The sequence below is a fragment of the Corticium candelabrum genome, chromosome 3 (assembly GCF_963422355.1).
Source record: "Corticium candelabrum chromosome 3, ooCorCand1.1, whole genome shotgun sequence".
Lineage (NCBI taxonomy): Eukaryota > Metazoa > Porifera > Homoscleromorpha > Homosclerophorida > Plakinidae > Corticium > Corticium candelabrum.
The window spans coordinates 1171518-1191138 of record NC_085087.1 but is presented as its reverse complement, the minus strand read 5'-3'; the positions used below and the strand labels follow the sequence as shown (position 1 = coordinate 1191138).

General features: G+C 39.9%; 1 protein-coding gene across 1 annotated transcript; it reads left to right on the top strand.

Annotated features, from left to right (window-relative positions):
• The first annotated feature begins 1639 nt into the window (after positions 1-1639).
• LOC134177036 (uncharacterized) lies at positions 1640-18529 on the top strand. The gene is made up of 5 exons (XM_062643737.1): positions 1640-1793; positions 2516-2712; positions 9221-9481; positions 14970-15098; positions 18276-18529. Exons 1-5 carry the CDS (start codon positions 1640-1642, stop codon positions 18324-18326), a joined length of 792 nt encoding a protein of 263 aa, XP_062499721.1. The 3' UTR covers positions 18327-18529.
• Positions 18530-19621: the final 1092 nt, after the last annotated feature.

Below are 19621 nucleotides of genomic sequence, written 5' to 3'. Positions count from 1 at the left end.
GAAAGAGTACATGATGAGAAGAAACACCAACAGTTGGCACCAACGTTGACAAAGCACCGCCACTCAATTTGAGATAATGCAGAAATCCTTGACGACCTCAGAGACAAGCTGACTGGTAAAAAATACAACGACATACCTGAAGAAAGTTGACAGTGGAGAAGAACAAACAAACCAACATGACGAGCAGAATCACCAGCAGGTGTTACCAGCGTTGACAAAGCATTGCCGCCTAGAAGGAATATTGCAGAATTCTTTTTTTTTGACAACGTGAGAAACGGGCCAACTGGTAAATCAGAAACGACAACTGACGAAACCGAATAAAAGCAAAGAAGAAAAGCATAGAAATAAGTGAATTAGAAGCCACAACCAAAAGGAGAAACACCCAAAACACAACAAAGCGTTCATTCCAAGAAGGGGGACCCTTAACCACACAAAAGATTATGCAAACTGCCACTGCGGCCAAAGCTGCCAATGGCGTCCTCAAGATTTGACTTGTGCTCCTCTTCTCTCCTTGCAGCTGCAAACTGGACAGTAGAACACGCGGTCAGATTGATCACATATACGGGATATATATATAGAGAGAGAGGGGGGGGAAGAGGGGGAGAGAAAGAATCATATATTATTTCTTCAATTACAACTATACATAGATGTCAACTAAAATTATATATATATATATCAGGGCTCGAAAAATAGGTAGTCAAGTTGTCATTTGACGAGTTAAATCTTACAACTGACGACTAGCTTTTGTAGTCTAGGTTGTCAAATGACTAGTTTGTAATGGCATTTTCAGTATGCAGGTGGATAGCTGTACTGTACTGAAACATGCGTCTCTTTGCGGTTGACACTCGCATTGGGACATTTGTCGTATAATGGCATGTATGCGTAGTAAATTATTATGCCAACAGGATAAGTCGACAAACTGCTCATGTCCCGGATAATGAAACGGGGTGTGCGAGAACCATCTCAGGATTCCAACAGAATAAAGGCATAAAGTTTATGACATGAGGAAGTGGAGGCAATTGTAAATCCTGTAGGTCGAAATAGGGTAGATATGATTTTAGTAGCAAGAAACGAACAACTTCCGCAATGTGATATGTGGAAGTTTGGTTGAAACCTCACCTTGTTTTGACAAAGAGAGGTGGTATGCATTTAATCACTAATTCAATTAGCTATCACCATCGTCTTCCCTTTGCCTCCACAAAGATGTCTTAGCTCTGCCTAGTGTAACACGTCGTATCCATTGGATCAGTGGTAATGTGTTGGATACTCTTGGTTGCATGCCATTGTGAAGTACGGAATACTGCACTGTAAGCTTGCACTAGACTCGTACCTTGTCCTCTCCTTGTGCAAGCTCCAAAATGGCGGCATACCACTAAACGCCATGATTGATATCAACATGACATCCTAGACTAAAAATTTTGACGGCCTAAAATTTTTGGAAACTTGTCAAATGACGACAACTAGTTGGACCAATTTTTCGAGCCCTGATATATATATCTTTATATATGTATATATCAGAATTTGACTCTGATTTAGTCAAGTATTTGTTCAACACTGCTAGGTTACAAGACAGAGCACGTTTAAATCTCATGCAGGAGCTTGGTTGCAGGCAATACTCAACTCTAATCTCGGCCTTTCTATGTCTCCTAATGAGTTTGTTATTGCAGTACGGCTCTGGTTGGGAATCAAGATGTTTCCTTCTCCTCTGGCATCTGTCTTGTGCAGTTGTGATCAGCACATTGACACTTTTGGAGATCACCTTCTTGGTTGTGGTTTTGGTCCAGAGCGCACACGTAGACACATGCATTGGCAGAAGTTATTTTCCAGGCCTTATTGGTTGAGAACGGAGATGTTATGAGGGAGATGAGGTGCAATGGTTCTACTGAAAGCTGTCCTGGTGATGTTTTTCACCCTGATTTCTTGGAGGGTCGACTTGCCTATTTGACGTAACAGTTAGAAACTCTTTCTAGCCGTTATATGTGACAAAATCAGCTGTAAGGGCTGGAGTCGCAGCAGAGGCAGGTGAAGAACAAAAGGATACTCGCCATGAAGACAGAGTGTGCAGCTGTTGGTCTCTTTTACCTCTTAGTAGTTGAGGCCTTAGGGCTCTGGTCATTATTCAGCATCAAAACTCTGAAAGCTGTTGCTTCCAAAACCTGAGCAGTCAGTGGCCTTGTATTCCACCAGGCTTTCCAAAATATGATGCAGCAACTTTCTATTCAATTATGGAAACATCACTCGAGAATGATTTATAAGAGAATTCAGCTTGAAGTACAGGACGTTGATAGTTGGCATATACCTACTGTAATGTAAGACTTGTTGGTTTGGGGATGTTTGGGGGATTGTTTGATTTTGAAAGAAAAATAATATATATATATATATATATATATATATATATATATTCAAATACCACTCAACAAATTTTGAAGTCAAGTAATTATGCTAGCAAGAGTAGGTAAGTCCCAACTAGATAAATCTACACTTTCTAAATGCACACGTTGTAATGTCATTCTAGCATTAAAAGACCACAGTTTTATTGATAGCTGTTGCATTACGTTATTATATGTATATGAGAAGGAGATGTTGCTAATTCTAGAGATCTTGGACGAGATAGACTGGAGAGTCTTCAAGCTGAAAGGTGTCCATAGACCAATTGAAGTTTCTGCTGCTTCAGCTATTGCACCAGCATTGATAGCAGCACTAGTTATGAAGGTAGGCAAGAGACTATTTCTTACCGTCACATCAAAAAACCTGCTCGACCTTCACTAAAGTCTGGGTGGAAAACATTACCTGGACGATCTTCAGCATTTCCAGAACGTTGTTCTTTCTTAACATTCTTGTTGTCTGTCAAGAGTGCGTGATATAAATGATATCACATAATGAATCATGACGTTTGATTCTGAGTTGACCATGACCACAGATTAGAAGATGAGTTCCATGAGGGTCAAGGATGATTCCACAGGTTCACTTCAATGACTTAGGAGGGAATGGAAAAATAGGTATACCAAGCCATATTCTTGTTGCAAGCACAAAGTTGTGTGGTGACATGCTGAGGCCAAGTTGTGGGTTGGGTATTTCCTGCGCCAGTCACCACTATGAGGAGAAGCAACCGTCTTTAATCTTGCTCTTTCTCTTAAACTCAAGTTTTCTTTAATACACACACACACACACACACACACACACACACACACACACACACACACACACACACACACACACACACACACACACACACACACACACACATAATTTATTGATACATATGCCCTGCTCCCTACAACAAGGCAGAAACAGACATAACAGCCAAATCCCAAAAACATTCATCTGAATCTAAAGGTAGTCTACTTTTTATCAGTGTAGCATTAAACTTCCACAAGCTAACTGACAGCTGCATATGGGTATTGTAGGCCTGTGAAAACGGAGTGTTGTTTGAAATAATTGATTTGGTAGCAATGGTTATATAGTTTCCTGACTGGCAGGAGTCCAAGCTCCAAATGATTCCACTACCAGAAGATGACACTAAGTATATCATATTTGGTGTCTTTCTCAATCTCCCCGGCCAGACTGGTGGCACCTCCCGGGTTAAAGTTCTTATCCATGAACTTGGCCTTGGCAAGTTCTTGTAAGTCTTGGAAAGTCTTGTAAAGATCTTGGGCGAACTTCAAACTGGGCTGCAAGCATTGCTAAACTTGACACAAATTTAGGTTGGTGTATATTACACACATGTACCCGCCACTGCGGATATACACTCAAAAATTATTTACTCACATACTGGAAAGTTCCAACTCAAAACATGATGCAAGCATGCGGCTACAAATCATTAGCATTATAATGCCATAATTTTATAGAAAGCTGCTCTAACAAGTTTTGAAAGTCTTTCAGAAAGGAACAGCTAGCACAGCACATACTGTAATTGTGGAATTTTTTGCTATTTTTGTGGTTCAATAAACCCCACACGAAATTTACAAAGGCGTGGCTCATTCCTCACGTGTCATTGTATAATTTGTATTCACTCTCATTTTCACTTGTGGTTAGCCCTCTTAGGGGGACCTTCTTGAATTGACACACAATCGTTTCCTGCCAGGTAGACCGGGAACGTTAGAAGGTTACGGAAGACACAGTCTTCTCCCTATCCCCCGCTTTGTGTAGCTAATTCAGCAGTGCCATACAGTGTAGACGACGTGATGGATGGAAACCACGTGACATGCATCAAACCACATTTTACCCCATAAAATGGTCCATGATGCAAAAAATGTGAAATTTTTAACCCAAAAATAATTCGACGTTTGCAGTACTTTCAAAGCTATTGATTTCAAAGTGTCCAAACTATCTGGCGACCAAAGTCCAGGCATTTTCACTACCAAGGGGTAAGAAACCTCGCCGACAGAAGTCACTCTAGTGTCGTGACAATTATCCTTGTCCATCTTATCCATGATTCCTGATATAGCAACTCAAGGGATGTATGATGGTTGCAACGTGTGTTTCTTCCTGTGATGTCGAAGTATCCAGATTGTCCATTCAAGGCATTTGGATAGAAAACATTTGCTGGCCTGTATTTGGTTTCACTCGAGTTTCTCTGTTCTTTTACAACTAGTTTTAAATCAATAAGAAGTGATTGCCAAATAGTCTCACACAAAGCATTATTATGATTGAAACGATGTGGACATGGTCCACATCTAACAAGATGATCTCCATATGGGTTTAGTGGCTGACCACACAAACATCTAATGTTCTTTGGTGGGAAAGGAAACAAAGGCAGACCCAGCCAATATCTTGAAGCTACAACAAACTCATGAGGTGACATGGTGAGGTCAAGGTTACAGTTTGGAGTTGCACCTGCTTGAAGAGGTAATATAGTCTTCAGGCAGGCTCTGTCTCTGATACTCGTCGAACCTAGTTGGTTAGAGAAGGAAATGTCATCTAGTTGACTTTGAATCTGCTTTTGTGTAGCTGTCATCTAATCTAAAGAAATTGATTCGCTTTTAGAAAGTAGGTTGTGTACGATTCCTTGTGTTTTCTTTTCTCCAGGTAAAGCTACATAACACTAGATTCAAAGTCGACTAGATGACATTTCTTTTTCTAACTTACTAAATTTGGCGAGTGTCAGAGATAAAGCCCTCCTAAACAAAATCATCTCCTCTTACAGGTGCATGATTGTGGGCAACTCCCAACCGTAATCTTGGCTTTACCGTGTCACCTCATGAGTTTGTTGTAGCTTCAAGGTATATCCTGAACCCACCAAACAACATTAGATGTTTGTCTAGTCAGTCACTAGACATGTATGGAGATCACCTTGTTAAATGTGGTCATGGTCCACATTGTTAAATCATCATGACGATTGTGTTTGACTATTTGACAATCACTTCTTATTGATTCAAAATAAGTTGTAACAACAGAAAAGGTTGGGTGAAACCAAATACTGGCCAGGGGTGTCTTCCATCCAAATTTCTTGAATGGACGATCTGGATACTTTGACATCACAGAAAGAAGCACGTTGCTGAAACATCATGATTCGTGGCAGAAGCGGCTGAGATTGACAAGGATGATTGTCATGACGCAAGAGTGACTCCTGCCGGTTGGGTGTTTTACCTCTTGGTAGTGGAAATGCTTGGACTTTGGTTGCTACATAGCCTAAAAATGTTGAAATCAATAGCTTTGAAAGTATAAGATGAAATATTGATGGCGAAGTTTTATTATTTATGCAGATTGTCGGGTTTTTCAGCGACTGCCAATATAAAATCCGCCATTAATTTGGCCGCCGGGATATGTTGATGTCATCACCCTCTCGTGGATCAAACATCATATGGCGATGTGGTGGTACGTCACACGGATAAGACCACAAGATGGTACCGTAGGTAATCCCTGCTTGCCGTCTATTGTGCCTAATGAGGCCTTGAGGCTATGGAGCTGGACTGTCACGTTTACTCGGGTCCCGTTCTTTGCAGTGACACAGCAGTTCTTCATTACTAGGCGGTAGTTGGAGACCAGTAAGTTAGGGAAATGTGAGCCACGAACACATCTGTCAATCACGAACTTCTCCATGACCACTCATGGTAAGACATATATCAGTTATCAAACAACGATGTAGGACCGCCAAAATAAAATCCGCCAATATAAATTACCACCAATATTTCATCTTATACGGTATCCCATTCACAGAATTGGCAGCCACAGACAGAATTCTCATAAAGTTAATTAATTTAATGTTGTATACAAATTTATTTTGTTGCATGAGTATCCCATTCTGACAATGTATAATGAAGTATATCAGTTCACATGCAGATTTACTCCATTTTGAAGAATTAATTAGCTAACTTAGCAGCCAGACAGAATTCTCATGAACAACTTTTTTCAGAGTTATATCCCGTTCTGAGATCGCTACTTCAAAGTAGAATATATGCCGTTATAGATCCTGTTCTTTGCTCGGGATGATTGCATTATTGATTTTTAAAGGGGCAGTCCCACAGAAAAACAACTTAGGCTTTAACATTAAGTTTTGACGAAAGAATCTTAATGACGCTAGTTACACATCAAAATTGTCTCCGTTGTTGAACTAAAAATGATTGCTTTTGGATCTTGAAACCCTGGTTTCAAAATATGAACAATAAGGAGTGTCTTTTACATGACGGAAAGGGAAACGTTTACTGGTAAGTGGTAATTATGTAACCACTCCAACTCAGTTAGAGATCAAATTTCTAGACAGAAGCAGCAGCGTTGACTGAAAGGCTACAGAAACTATAGTCGTGATTCATGTGAGGATCTCTTCTAAACGACAGGATTTAAGCTTGATCTTGTGCGTTTAAATTGTACCTACTCACCACTCAAACATAGTATGAAAGAGAATGTTTACAAGAATGTTCACAAGCTATGTACGCAAGCTAACCGACTTCGATCTAGTTTGTAGTCGCATGTTCTTCTGCTTGCAGTACACATCCTACTTTACTTACACTAGTAGTTCATTGCGTTGCAATTGGGTTCATGGGTTGAGCGTAGGAACAAAGATTGATAGCATAGCTGATCTCATGCATCAGTGCACTGTTTCTGCTGATGCTTGGTAAACATAGATCTCTCACCCTTTGTGTATGAGCCAGAAAGAGAAATAAGTGAGTTTGACTCTAGTGAGGACAGTCAAGAATACAAATGGATGTTTGGTACACTTCCCACACTTACCACTGCTTGTCATTAGTTTGGGCGGAAGACACACCATTTGTTGACTTTGATAGTAGTGACATCATTATTGCAGAAAGCAATCGTGTTTAATTCAACAACAGAAGCAATATAAAATGTAAACTAATGCCATTCAAAGGTCAAAACTTAATTGTATGCGAGACCTACGTGAACAAAGGCCTAGTTTGACAGTCTCTTTGTGTCGTCACTTTGAGGAAGTTGCTGGCATTGCGGGGAACAGGTGTATCGAACGTTGCTGCTCTTTGATGGGCGTAGACAGGCAAGTGACTGTAGGCGTTTTTATCAAGACCCACATATACAAGAAATATCTTTTCTTTTTCGACGTTGCCCACAATAAACGACATGGTCTGCAATTACCATTCGACATCAGGAACGGGCAGTTTAATTTGGTGGAGATCCAACTGGCCGCTACAGAGATGTTTGTGCGTGAGCGAAGATGGGTTTGAAGAGGGTTTGAATAATGACAATCTGACTTTCACCCTCTGGATTCGGCATGCATGAGCCAAATTCGGTGGGGATCAGATTCATCTTTCTTTGAGATCCTTTTCTACATAAGAATACACACACACCTCGTTTATCATATAGATTATGGCTCTATAGCGCTAGAATGATTTTTAGCTGTATGCTTGCTGAAATAGATGAGGTTTTGAGTTGGGACTTTCCTGTATGTGAGTAAATAGTTTGAGTGTACCCGCAGTGGTGGGTACATGTGTATGATGTCAAAATGGCGAGTTGCCGTGCCACCAAATTTTGCTCATGCACGCCAATCAATTGAGCTTGGCAGTGAAGGTGTCTTCGTCTTTCATCGTTCCCTTGGGACGACATGATTTCTTACCAATTGAACTCACCTCCAGTTGCACACGAATTCTCTGAAGCAGCGCATCGGATCTATCGTTTATTGCTGGCGAAGTCAATAACAGCAAGTGTTTTGACTATAGCCGAGTTTAAGAATACGCTTACTGTTGTTTGCTCGTGTACATACGTCAAATAGTTGCCATGTTTGCTACACCTATTTCCTACAATGGCAGCAATTTTTTCAAACTGACGACGTCCAACGGGAGTGTCAAAATAGCTGCAAGATAAGGCATGACTGGCCATATAACATGGAACTGATTGTCTGGGTGAGTAAATACTCGCACATGACTTCCAAGTTTTCTGCTGCCCGTATCTCTAACTCTGAATGGAAGACTTGCTGCTAATTTTTCTGGAATGGGACACTCGGTTACATTCTCATTTATTTTTAACAGGATATTAACCAGCACCTTTCAGTTGATTTAATGCAAGCCCACACCAGTTCTGTGTAGATTGACTGTACGTGTCGTCGTTCTTTGCAACCCTTCCAGCGATCGAAGATTTCTTTTCAATTGAAGCCAGTCTTCTAGCGCTTGCGTTTCTCTCCACATTCTGATTGCATTTGCACTGAATCCAACCGACACATTTCCAGAACAGGACACTTGGGTAGCTATTATTGGTCTTCAACGGGATATGAATTAACTAGCAATCAATAATCTCATTAGCCCGGACGAAGAATGGGTTACTCAGCTAGTTTGCCATATATGGCTACTACCAAAACATGGTGGTCAGCAAGCTGTTTTGACAACTGGAAAATGGTCAATTGCAGTGCAACTAAAATGTGCGCTGATCAGTGAAAAATGTCATGTCAACAGTGCAGACATTATTTCAATCTTCCAATTATGCTAGTTGGATGATGATAATAGGCTTACTTGCATCTGCACAGGCACAGACACTGAATGGATCTTGTTTTATAGTGTTTATTCGCCATATTGTTAGTTTGTTGCCACAGTGCAAATTTTGTTTGCAAGACAATACATGAAACTGGTTAAGCCTCAATAATTATGCATAAACAAATTATGCATAAACAGTCCTTTTAGCTCAAGTAGTCTAACTTGGTAATTTTATATTTGCCATATATTTGGTTAATGTTGCTTAATTAATTTAGATGTCATTATTTGTAAAATTCACATGTTTGTAGTACACAGTTATACAATGTGTATGCTTTTGATCTTTGTAGAAGTTCAGGAGCCAGGTAGCAGATCTCAAAGCATTAGTCTCTAGCAGTGCTACTGAACAAGTAAGACAAGCTGAAGATCTGCAACAGTCTATTCAAGCAGCACTGATGAGATGGTCTCAGACTTTGCCACACACTCTTCTCAACCAGCTGAGAGAGCAGTTGGTAGCTGCTACTGTATCAGCCAGTGTCAGTCAACAAAAGTTTTATGAAGTTGCTACAGATAAGGGGAGAAAGCTGAAATTGGAAGCTGACTTATACAAGGTAGCTAACTATTATTTAGATGCTGTTCACACTGTTCATTTTTTCTATTCATTGTGTCTCATCAATTTGAATACCAATAGTTAAAGGTGCAAGGTCACGGTCGGACATGTGCACTTGAGCCGATCTCAAGTGAGGTAGCTATTGCATCATAGCTATTATACGTAACATATGTTCAAGTGTCCGGGCAAAAAATTTAGTTTTGAACTTCAGTAACCTCTTCAAATGCTGTTCATACGTTGCGCATGTGTTATGTGTTACGAGGAATTTAGTCGGTCGCACTAGAAGGAGTCCTTTTAACAAAGTAGCTGTTAAAAAGGACTACATGCCTCATAGCATGCTATGAAGAATTCAGTCACTGTCAAAAAGACTCTTTTTAACACATATTGTGTTAAAAACACTCTTAACAGAATATGAGTTAAGAAATACTCTTTTAACACCGACTGGATTCCTCATAGCATGTGTTAAAGGTGCCACCCACGATTCACTGCGCATGCGCAGGCACACCCACGTAAACTTGAAAACGTGCCACGATTTCAAGTTGTGTCATAACGAAGCAGAGCAAGCAAACATCTTAGAGTGCACCACGCTCTATGACATACAGCCTTTCTTCCTAGTATAAAGAGAAAGGTGAATCGCTTTCTTGTCCGCCACGCCAGTTTTGCTCCTTGTACTTGACATTTCGGGAAAGCTAACGACAAGTGTGTTAGGTTCTTTATCCACACATTTACCATTTACCATCTTTGAGATAGCTTGCTGTTGAACGACAAAGCGATTTTTTAGTGTTTTCTAGTTGCACGTGACCCGGAAATGGGTGGAGCACAGAGCATCACGTGATGGGATCTGAGCATGAAATATGCCTGGAGAGGTGCCGGACAGCGCCTGCAACGCAGATCACGCCTCTATCTTTACACGGTAGCTACAAGAACTGACTAGAATTGAGGAATAGCCTATACCCATGGAGACAGACGATGTTTCGGTAGCGGTGTTTCTTCTACAGAAATTCAACAACTGCAAGTCGGATGTAGGCATTGGTACACTGATAAGCTAGTCTACAACTTCAGACATGGAGATGTCTGTTCGGTTTTAGTGTGCGCTCTGTGCTCCACCCATTCTGGGTCATGTGCAACAAGGAAAAGATCAAGAAATTGCTTTGTTGTTTAACAGGAAGTTATCTCAAACTGGTAAATGGATAAATGTGTGCATAAAGGCATGATTTTAGTTTGTGTGTGTGTCTGCGCGTGCGCGGTGAATTGTGAGCGGGCACCTTTAATAAAGTATCCGTGTTAAATTTAGTCTGGTGTTGAAAAAACAATGCAGAATAATTTCCTTGATCACTTGATTAGGTGTAAACTTTTCTTAACACGTGTGCCATACACGCTCAGACTGTTTTCTTCAATGCACACTGTTATACATACGTGTACTTGGTCAAATAGCACGCGTTAGGCGTTAGACAAATGGCAGCTTTTCGAACATTGTACACGTTACATACAGTAATTGAACTAACCATACTCGGTGTTAAATAGGTTATTGTAAAATAATTTAGTCTATGTTAAAGAATGCGTTTAAACGCTATAAATCTTTCTAGCACATTCACTAGAGTTCGTCTCTAGAATTAATTCGTCTCTGATGCAAGCCCGGTTGACACGCGCACATTTACACAAGCTATCTGAAGTATGGTCTGGAGCTTCCCTGATCCTGTTGTAGCAATCAACACAAAGCAGAAAGCGTGCTAGGCTGATGTGTAACTGTGGTGAAGTAGATCGTGTGGTTGACTAGATCAGCTAGCTATAGCTGGTTGATGAATGGAATTTATAAAGTTAAAACAGGTCATGCATTTTACTCTACAAAGCAATGAGAGCGGATGTCTGTTGGTTACAGTTCACCGAAGAAGCGGTCATTTTTTCTAACGTCTAACGCTTGCTATCTGACTGAATTTAACAGTGTACATTGTTAAAAACAGTTGTGGCGAATGGTACGCGTGTTAAAACGTCTAGACCTAACCAAGTGATTGAGGACACTATTATACATTGTTTTTCAACGCCCGACTGAATTTAACAGAGTCTTTTTAATGTCCAACTGAATTTAACATGGATACTTTATTAACACAGACTGAATTTAACACGACACATGCACAAGGATGAATAGACAAACTACTGCAAAACTGGCTATTTAGCTGTCGATCGACAGGCACGGTGGCAGTGTTAGTTCTAAACAATACAATTCTGGTGTGTACTGTGAACTGAGTGCGCTTGGTTACTCTGAGAGAGATGTGACTACAGCAGATGCAACATACGGGAACGTGATGTGTGCTTTCTGGTCACGTGCAGAGCGTAGGCAACTCCGATCTGGCTCGAAGTGTGAGAGTGTTTGTCAAATTTTATCAAAGCTGCAGTATAGCAACCTCAGTTTGAGTTTTTAGAAGAAAAATTTGGAGAACTACGGTACATCTAGAGTCTAGAATGTAGCTACCAGAGGACGGTCTAATGCAACCTCATACTGCAATGTCTTGATTGTTCAAATTTAGGCTATAGAGAGACTTCAGTCAGCTTTGCCTTCAGTGCAAATTAGAGCGCTCAAGTCCTCGCAGTTACTGAGTGTTTGAAAAAGTGCACCCTTTTCAAAGGGATGCAGTATGCATGTCCGAGCGTGACCCTGCACCTTTAAGTGTATTCAAGTACAGTACAGAATAATTTACTTGCATTTGTATTATTTTGAACTGTACTAGAGACAATTAGAAACTATAAACATTGGTTCACAAAACAATGCAAATTCATGTCAATTTTTATTGCATAGGCCTTATGCGCATTTGTACGATTTAAATCAACCACTACTATAAGAGGCGGCAGTGGGACTGAAATGCGTTTAGTGTCTTATTTTTAAGTGTCACATTGTGTATCACCTAGCGAACACGTAATGAATCATGTAAACAGTGCTCGAAATAGCGGTCGGACATCGGACACTTCCGAACACTTTTGTTGTTTGTCCGATCACGAAGAAGAACGTTCGAACAAGATGTCAAACTTTAGAAACGCAACTGTAGACATGCCGTAAAGGAGCTCTAATGTCTTGCTCTCAAGGTTTGATTTATCATTTTCCACTACAGCTAGCTGCACAATGAGCGTCTATTCGTTTTGCCGCATGTTTCCGATGTCTATTACCCAGAGATCGCCGCTCTTCATTTGATAATTGAATTATAATTATTACGCCACTGGTGCAGCCAACTGTAATTGACGTGTTTCATCTCTACATCAAAATGTTCGTTGTAAGATTAGTGTTTCTCGTATATGGTTTAGTCAGAAGAGATACACATGAGTTACTAGTAGCTACGAAGTATACCCCAACCGGTCTTGTAAAACGGATTCCTGAGTCACGTGCTCTAGTAATGATATGCACGGCGTTCTCCAACTATGTCCTAACTTGTCTGCTGTGAACTTCAATCTTCTGTCACTTTTCAATTTTATAGTATGTACAGTATCCTAGAGATTTACAGAGGCTACTCTCTGTTTGCGCTGACTTTGCTCCCGAAAGTCAGTAATGATGCAGCTGTAATTGTTTACCACACGCAGATGTTAAGTGATATCCCAAAACTGTCCATTAGAAGTCATATTACGATAGAATGAGGTTATGTAAACGTAAAGGCTATCAAGACGACACAGAACGGGAAGAAGAGTCAGGAATACCAACCAACAGCCCGCGAAACAATGAGGACTGTGAGTTGATGTCACAGTGGTGGACCGTTTAGTGACCTTGCTAATTGGCTACTTTCTCTAGTAGCTGTATAGTCATACCTTACTAATTAACTCATGCTCTAGGAACCCTATTGAGGATTGGGAAGTTTGGGTGGGAACTGTTGACAAGCACTAGTTTTGTACGTTGTACATAAACCTGTACAATTTAGTGTCAGTAAAAGCCTAAGTAGTAACTGATTTACTCTCTGATACAACAATTAGTACAAGCTGCTCTAGTTAAGGCTAATTAATAGTTAATTAACAGTGAATATAAGTGCTTATGATCAGTACAGAACATGACTCAACTTCTGCTTTACTATTAATTAAATTTAGCTTAATACATTTTGTCTTACGTATCTCGTTATAGAAAATTTCTAATGTTGCTTAATCCACAGACTTAAATCACAGGTCATGAAAACAATCTGTGGGAGACCATTTTAGTCTCAAACTCTGTTGACTTGTGGATATTTAGTACTGTTTATAGACCAGAATTGGTCTACCTATGGCTGGACTGCTTTGAAATGTCTTGTCTAATGTCGTTGTAAAAATGAAGAAATTATTTCTAATGTTGTGTCTTTCAAGAATGGCAAAAAATTGCCTCAGCTTTTGTGATACCTTCTGAACTTTTGTGCTCATGTAGCTGTTGACTGTTTATGGATATCATAAGGCATGGTGACACTGATCTTTTGCACTCATCATGTTAAATTTGACTGCCTTTTTTATTAATGCGCGTTATACCAAACAAATCAGGTTTTGATGCTCCTGAGTAAGTTAGTTACGATGGAAAATATGTTTGAACTAATTCTAGCTGTGAAGTCCAATCAATTTAAAATTTTAGTCTCACGTAGCCAGTCCCTCCCCTTTTGATATCAAAAGGGGAGGGGCTGACTACGTGAGAATATGTCCGGACAAAGTTGAAACCTTAATTCGAGCACTGTGTAAACTGATCTTCTAGTATGTTGTTTGGTAGATTGCTTGCTTTGTGTTGTATTACATGACTTGAGAGATGAGTTTTAGACATTTAGCTTGCATCTAGCTAGTTCAGAATGCGCCGTCGTTTCCAGTGTTGACTAGAATCTGTTGGCGAGATCACACACATTTGTTTAGACAGATGTTTTTAGAGATCCGGATGTAACTGACATAATGTTCTCACTGCCAGCACAACATGCATAATCATGGCTTACAACCTGCTTAGTAGTGGGCCCTCTTCACAGTCGTGCAGGTAATGCCCTAGGTCTAACACAGAGCAACCTGAACAAGAACATTCATGACTAATTAGCACTCCCCCATGACTGTATTTGCTGTTGACCACAAATCTAGGCTCTATCCGTGTTTGATGACCATTGTTCCAGCAAATAGACAGCTGTATTGTCTTGCACGCAAGTTCAGCCATTGCGAGTGTGCATCCCGTTCCTATGTTTGCTGCCTACATGCAATGTGACACTCAAAAATGAGACGCTAAAAATGCATTTTTGGTCCCACTTCAGCTTTTTATAGTAGGTATTGATTTAATTACGGATGCGCATAAGTCCTATTGACATAACATGTTTGCTTTCATGTTGTTGTATTTACTGTGTCTAAATACTTTTGCACTAGTGGTGCAATATTCTGGAACGTACCACTATGATATGTTCAATCTATGGCACTTGTTTCTTTAAGTCAACATTAGAGTGTTATACAGAAACTGCTGGTTCAATATTTGTATTTATTCATTTAAATTTGTAGATATTACACGTATTTCAATTCTGTATATTTTATAGAGCAGAATCGATGAGATGCTGATGAATTTAGAAGAGACAATTGTTAATCCAACTATGATTATGATTCAGCAAAACTTGGACAAATGCCAAGAACAAATGGCAACAATTTTGACAGCTGCTGTCAAAAAGGTGAGAATGTTGTCTTACTGCTAATGTCATGTTAGTACTAGTTCCTGCTTTCATTTGCATGGTGATTGTATTTGCAGTAATTTATGATTCTTACAATCGGGGTCCTAAGAGAATAGTATTTTGTTAAGGTGTAATTTAAAAGAATGTTTATGCCAGTGCATGTGCTTTTCATCTTTTGAAATAGTATATCTAGTTCAAATGCTCAGTAATTGCAAAGCCTTTCAGTGCTCTAATTTTTACTGAAGGCAAACCTGACTGAATGAAGTCTTTCCTAGCCGAATTGGAGGGATCAAGACGAGAGGTTAAGATGTTGCAGTAAGCAGTGTGGTAGTAGGTGTTTTGGAACTATTTCATCTAGAATGTTGATTCTGCAAAAGAATGGTTGACATTTTGCAGTTTTCATAAAATTCAACAAGCTTTGGCACTTTGATCCAGATCGGTATTTTCTTGCTTTATGCATGTAATCTAACTTCGCACCAGATCTTCTCATGCCATTGTACCCAGTTGTCATTTGTCAAAACTACGTCGGTGTTGTTATATCTCAGGGTATGCCATTTTCACCATCTTGCTGCTGTTGCAGCAAAACAAAACATAAACAAGGGTTAGGAATTGGCAAGAGCTTTAGTGTTGCAGTGCATAGGGCCCATTAGCCTCGAACTTCCAGACCAGAGAGCACGCGAAGTGCTTGACTTTAATCTGTATCAAAACGATAATAAGATGATTTTGGAAGTACTTATCAAAAAGCTATGCTAAATGTAGTCTAAGAGCCTAGGGTTGTTTTACCCAGTTCAATAATGAGATGGAAAGATACCGTGCTTTTGCATTAACAAACATAGCATTTGTAAATGCCATGAGATGCCTGCCTTGTTTACAGTGTCGTCTGCTGCGATATCTTTGTGGATGGCATGAAACGACGACTCCTTGATTCTGCGACAGAATACTAGCTAGTCTAACTGCTCGAGTAGCGAAGACTACTGCTCAACCAGTTGTCAAACTTGATGGTCTAGCGACACTGCTGTTCATATTCTGTCACCGTAAGCTTGAAAAAATCTAAGAACTGGATAGTCTTTTGGCCAAAGTCTAAAAGACGTCTGGAAATCAACTTTTATTACCCCATCTCGCAAGGAAGGTTTTTTGGTGGTAAATGGTAGCCAAATTAGCCACTAACAAAGTTCAAAATGTTGCCACTCACAAAAATTGTCCATTGTTGAAATAATAACTAATAGCTAATACACACATTGCCTTGGGTGGCAAGTGGTGGTTATATGGGTATCTATGTACTTACAAAATGCTGAAAGCATTATTGGAGTGGCTGTTTGTCAAGTTTTGTAGGTAACAAAGTAAACAGAAGGTTGTCTAGGGTTAAGCAATTGTATCCTTAGAAACGCAATTTGCCATCACTGTAAATCTATGTGGCTAGGTAGCAATGCAAACAGAAGGTCGCATAAGTAAGGCAATTGTATCCTTATAAACACAACATGCCATCACTGTAAATCTATGTGGCCTATCCTAGTCCGTTACATGGGCATGACTAGGGAACACGATTGTTAGCTAAGTCTCTAATTAGACGGTGCACATGCAAGCCAGGGTCACAATAATTCTAAAAATATTTTTAGTCGTTGTCTGAATCGGAGTCGAGCTACTGTATTATTGTTGCTTCTTCTGTCACCCTATTACCACACGATTGCTGCAGTGAAAGGTCTGTGCAGGATAGTTCATGATGGTGATAGGCCACTTAATAATCACGTCGACATTTACAGTTGCCAAATTTCTGAAAGCAATCGCATGTACATCTGAGTTCTCCGCTACAGCTGAGGTTGTTTTCTTAGCTCTAAAGTATTGCATCCACTTTGTGCTCGTGCATGTAATTGTATGACAGCTTTCATGGTACTACAGGTAGCTACAGCTGAGGTTGTTTTCTTAGCTCTAAAGTATTGCATCCACTTTGTGCTTGTGCGTGTAATTGTACGACAGCTTCCATGGTACTACAGGTAGTAACAAATTTCACGAGCAATAAAATCAGTCACTGTGCAAATGAGAAGTGCAATCTTATCGTCTTCTTTGATTTCAGCAGCCTTTTGAACCATTTCTCCAGCTTTTAAATATTCATACTGTAGGACAATTTCTCAAATTTTTGTTTACTCTTTATATATTTTGCTTTGCGGTCCGGTTCTTCGTCGTAAAACAGACACCTACCAGTGAATCCCTTTGCTGCAAAATAATGGATGTACTTCTGGAAGTCTTTGATAACATGCAGCGGTACTGACAACAACAACAGGTGTTGCAGTAATAGCGGTGTCAGCTATCTATGATGCAGTAAAACAACCAAGGTATATACTGTACTTTTGTATGTATGTATGTTTAGTAGCAGATACAATATGGTAATTTCCTTCTGACTAGTCCACAGAATACATTCTGAATTGTTCATCTCCGCTAATTACAATTCTAAGAATTAGCTATTGATAGCGCTCAGAAACGTTGACCAGGTGGCAAGTGCATGTAAACTTCATCAGTTCAATCATGACCAGGCTGACATGCAGTGTCGTTTAAAGTCTAGCTACTGGTTGAATTGCACATACATCAGTTAACTCGTGCTTTGTGCACAGGAGGCTCTTCGAGAGCAATTTTGCACAAGTTGCTGGTTGCCTCTACGTCCTTAGTGACCTATTTGCAGTGATGCAACAATCAGTGCTACGAAGAACAGATGTACTGCAAATCTGAAATCAAAACTGCCATATTCATTTGTACTATATATAGCAGAATGTTCACATTCACACTAGAAAGTTGGTAGCAATATCCGTGCATTCCAAACTAAACTCACAATGATGTGCATCCATACCTCGCATAAATAATTGTAGAAGTCAGGAATGTCTCTGACTTGAGGATCGACTGTTGGCAGCATTTACTAGCGCAACCAACACGTGAAGCACCGACAGGTACCGTATACATACCGGTATATAACTGGTTATCTCTGTGATCATGATATTTCTGTGAATACTGCAAACTAATCATGGAGTGCAGAACTAAAATTTGCAAATATTTAGTCCTATTCTTAGAGTCCCAGGTATGCAGTCACTGCATGTTCAGTAAGTTGTGCAGGAGTTTGAAACGTGCTGCACATGTACTGCCGTGTGCAAGAAAGTTTTTTAGTCTTTCAGAGGATTTATTTTGTTTCAGAGAACGAAGAAATCGCCATCTATCCCACGTGATTTATCAGCAAAGCGATGAACAACAAGGCACAGATACTAGTGGAAGGCAACCAAAAGAAAACAGCATAAAGTCTATACTGTCTTCCTGGTTGGAATGCAGAAACTTAATTCGCAGTAGATTTTGGCTCGATTCTCAAGTCTCAGTAATTTAAGACTGCAGAAATAACCAGCTAGATAATTATACGGTACTAAAGTACGTGGTGAACGTCAATACAAAATTTGAAAAATGCATTGATTATTTGCGTTAGACGGTTAAACGGTTCTAACTTCAACCTAAAGATCATTTAATAGTATGTGAGGTCTTGTAGTAGAAGAAATCAGTCAATAGAAACCTACGTCAATGTAACTGCAACCCACATCTGGTTCACAGTTGCCCGTATGTGGACATTAGGCACTGACTGCTAGACATCATTAGCTCTAGTTTAGTGACACTAATCTATTTCATATACTTCTAGTTAATGTACAACTGCAAAATTCCGCAGACGTTTCTATCGTTTTGGGGGTAAAAAGCAACCTTGAGACCCGCATGCACGCACTGGATGCTCAAGGCGATTATATTATTGTAATTTATCACAACAACAGACAGCTTTTGAAAATGGCAACAAATAAAAGTAGTCAATGAGTACTTCTTCTGGCATGTGCTACTAAAAACCTTTCTTGGAAGATGGGGCAATAAAACTTCACATTTCTCGTAGTTGGCAGATTGACTAGGAACTGAAACTAAAACTAAGGCGCATGCATGCACTTAGCATAACCAATTACTGCTAAACCAATCAGAATTTACAACGAACATTCCGGTTGTAAGACGCTGATTGGCTAAAGGCTGGTTCGATCATGACGGACAGCTCTCCGTCACGTCCGGTAGTGTTCACAATACGTGTACCCTCCGTTCTGCTAATTACCATTTGCGGCTGCATGATTATGTCATCCTTGTTTTGCACTTTCGTGATTGGGTAACAGTACCTAGTCATTTCCTGTTGCAATCTTTCAACTTTTGATGGACCAGACAGAATAGGATCGATTCTTTAGGAACAGATTGCTCTCCCTCACATATTGTGAACTAGCTTTAAGAAGGCTATTTCTGAAATCATTTTAGTATTGTTCTGGTCCAGACTACTGCAGAGTCACACCCTCTCTGGTCTGGAAATTCGATGCTAAGGCCCATTTGTATGCAACTTACTCTCTATTTACGTTCACTTTTTACATCATAAATTTGCTATATACATATATCTCACTTACCCTAGGTCACAGAAAAGTTAACTTTATATTGTTTAAAACCACCAGAGCTTGGATTTCTGTTTATCCGGGTTTCCA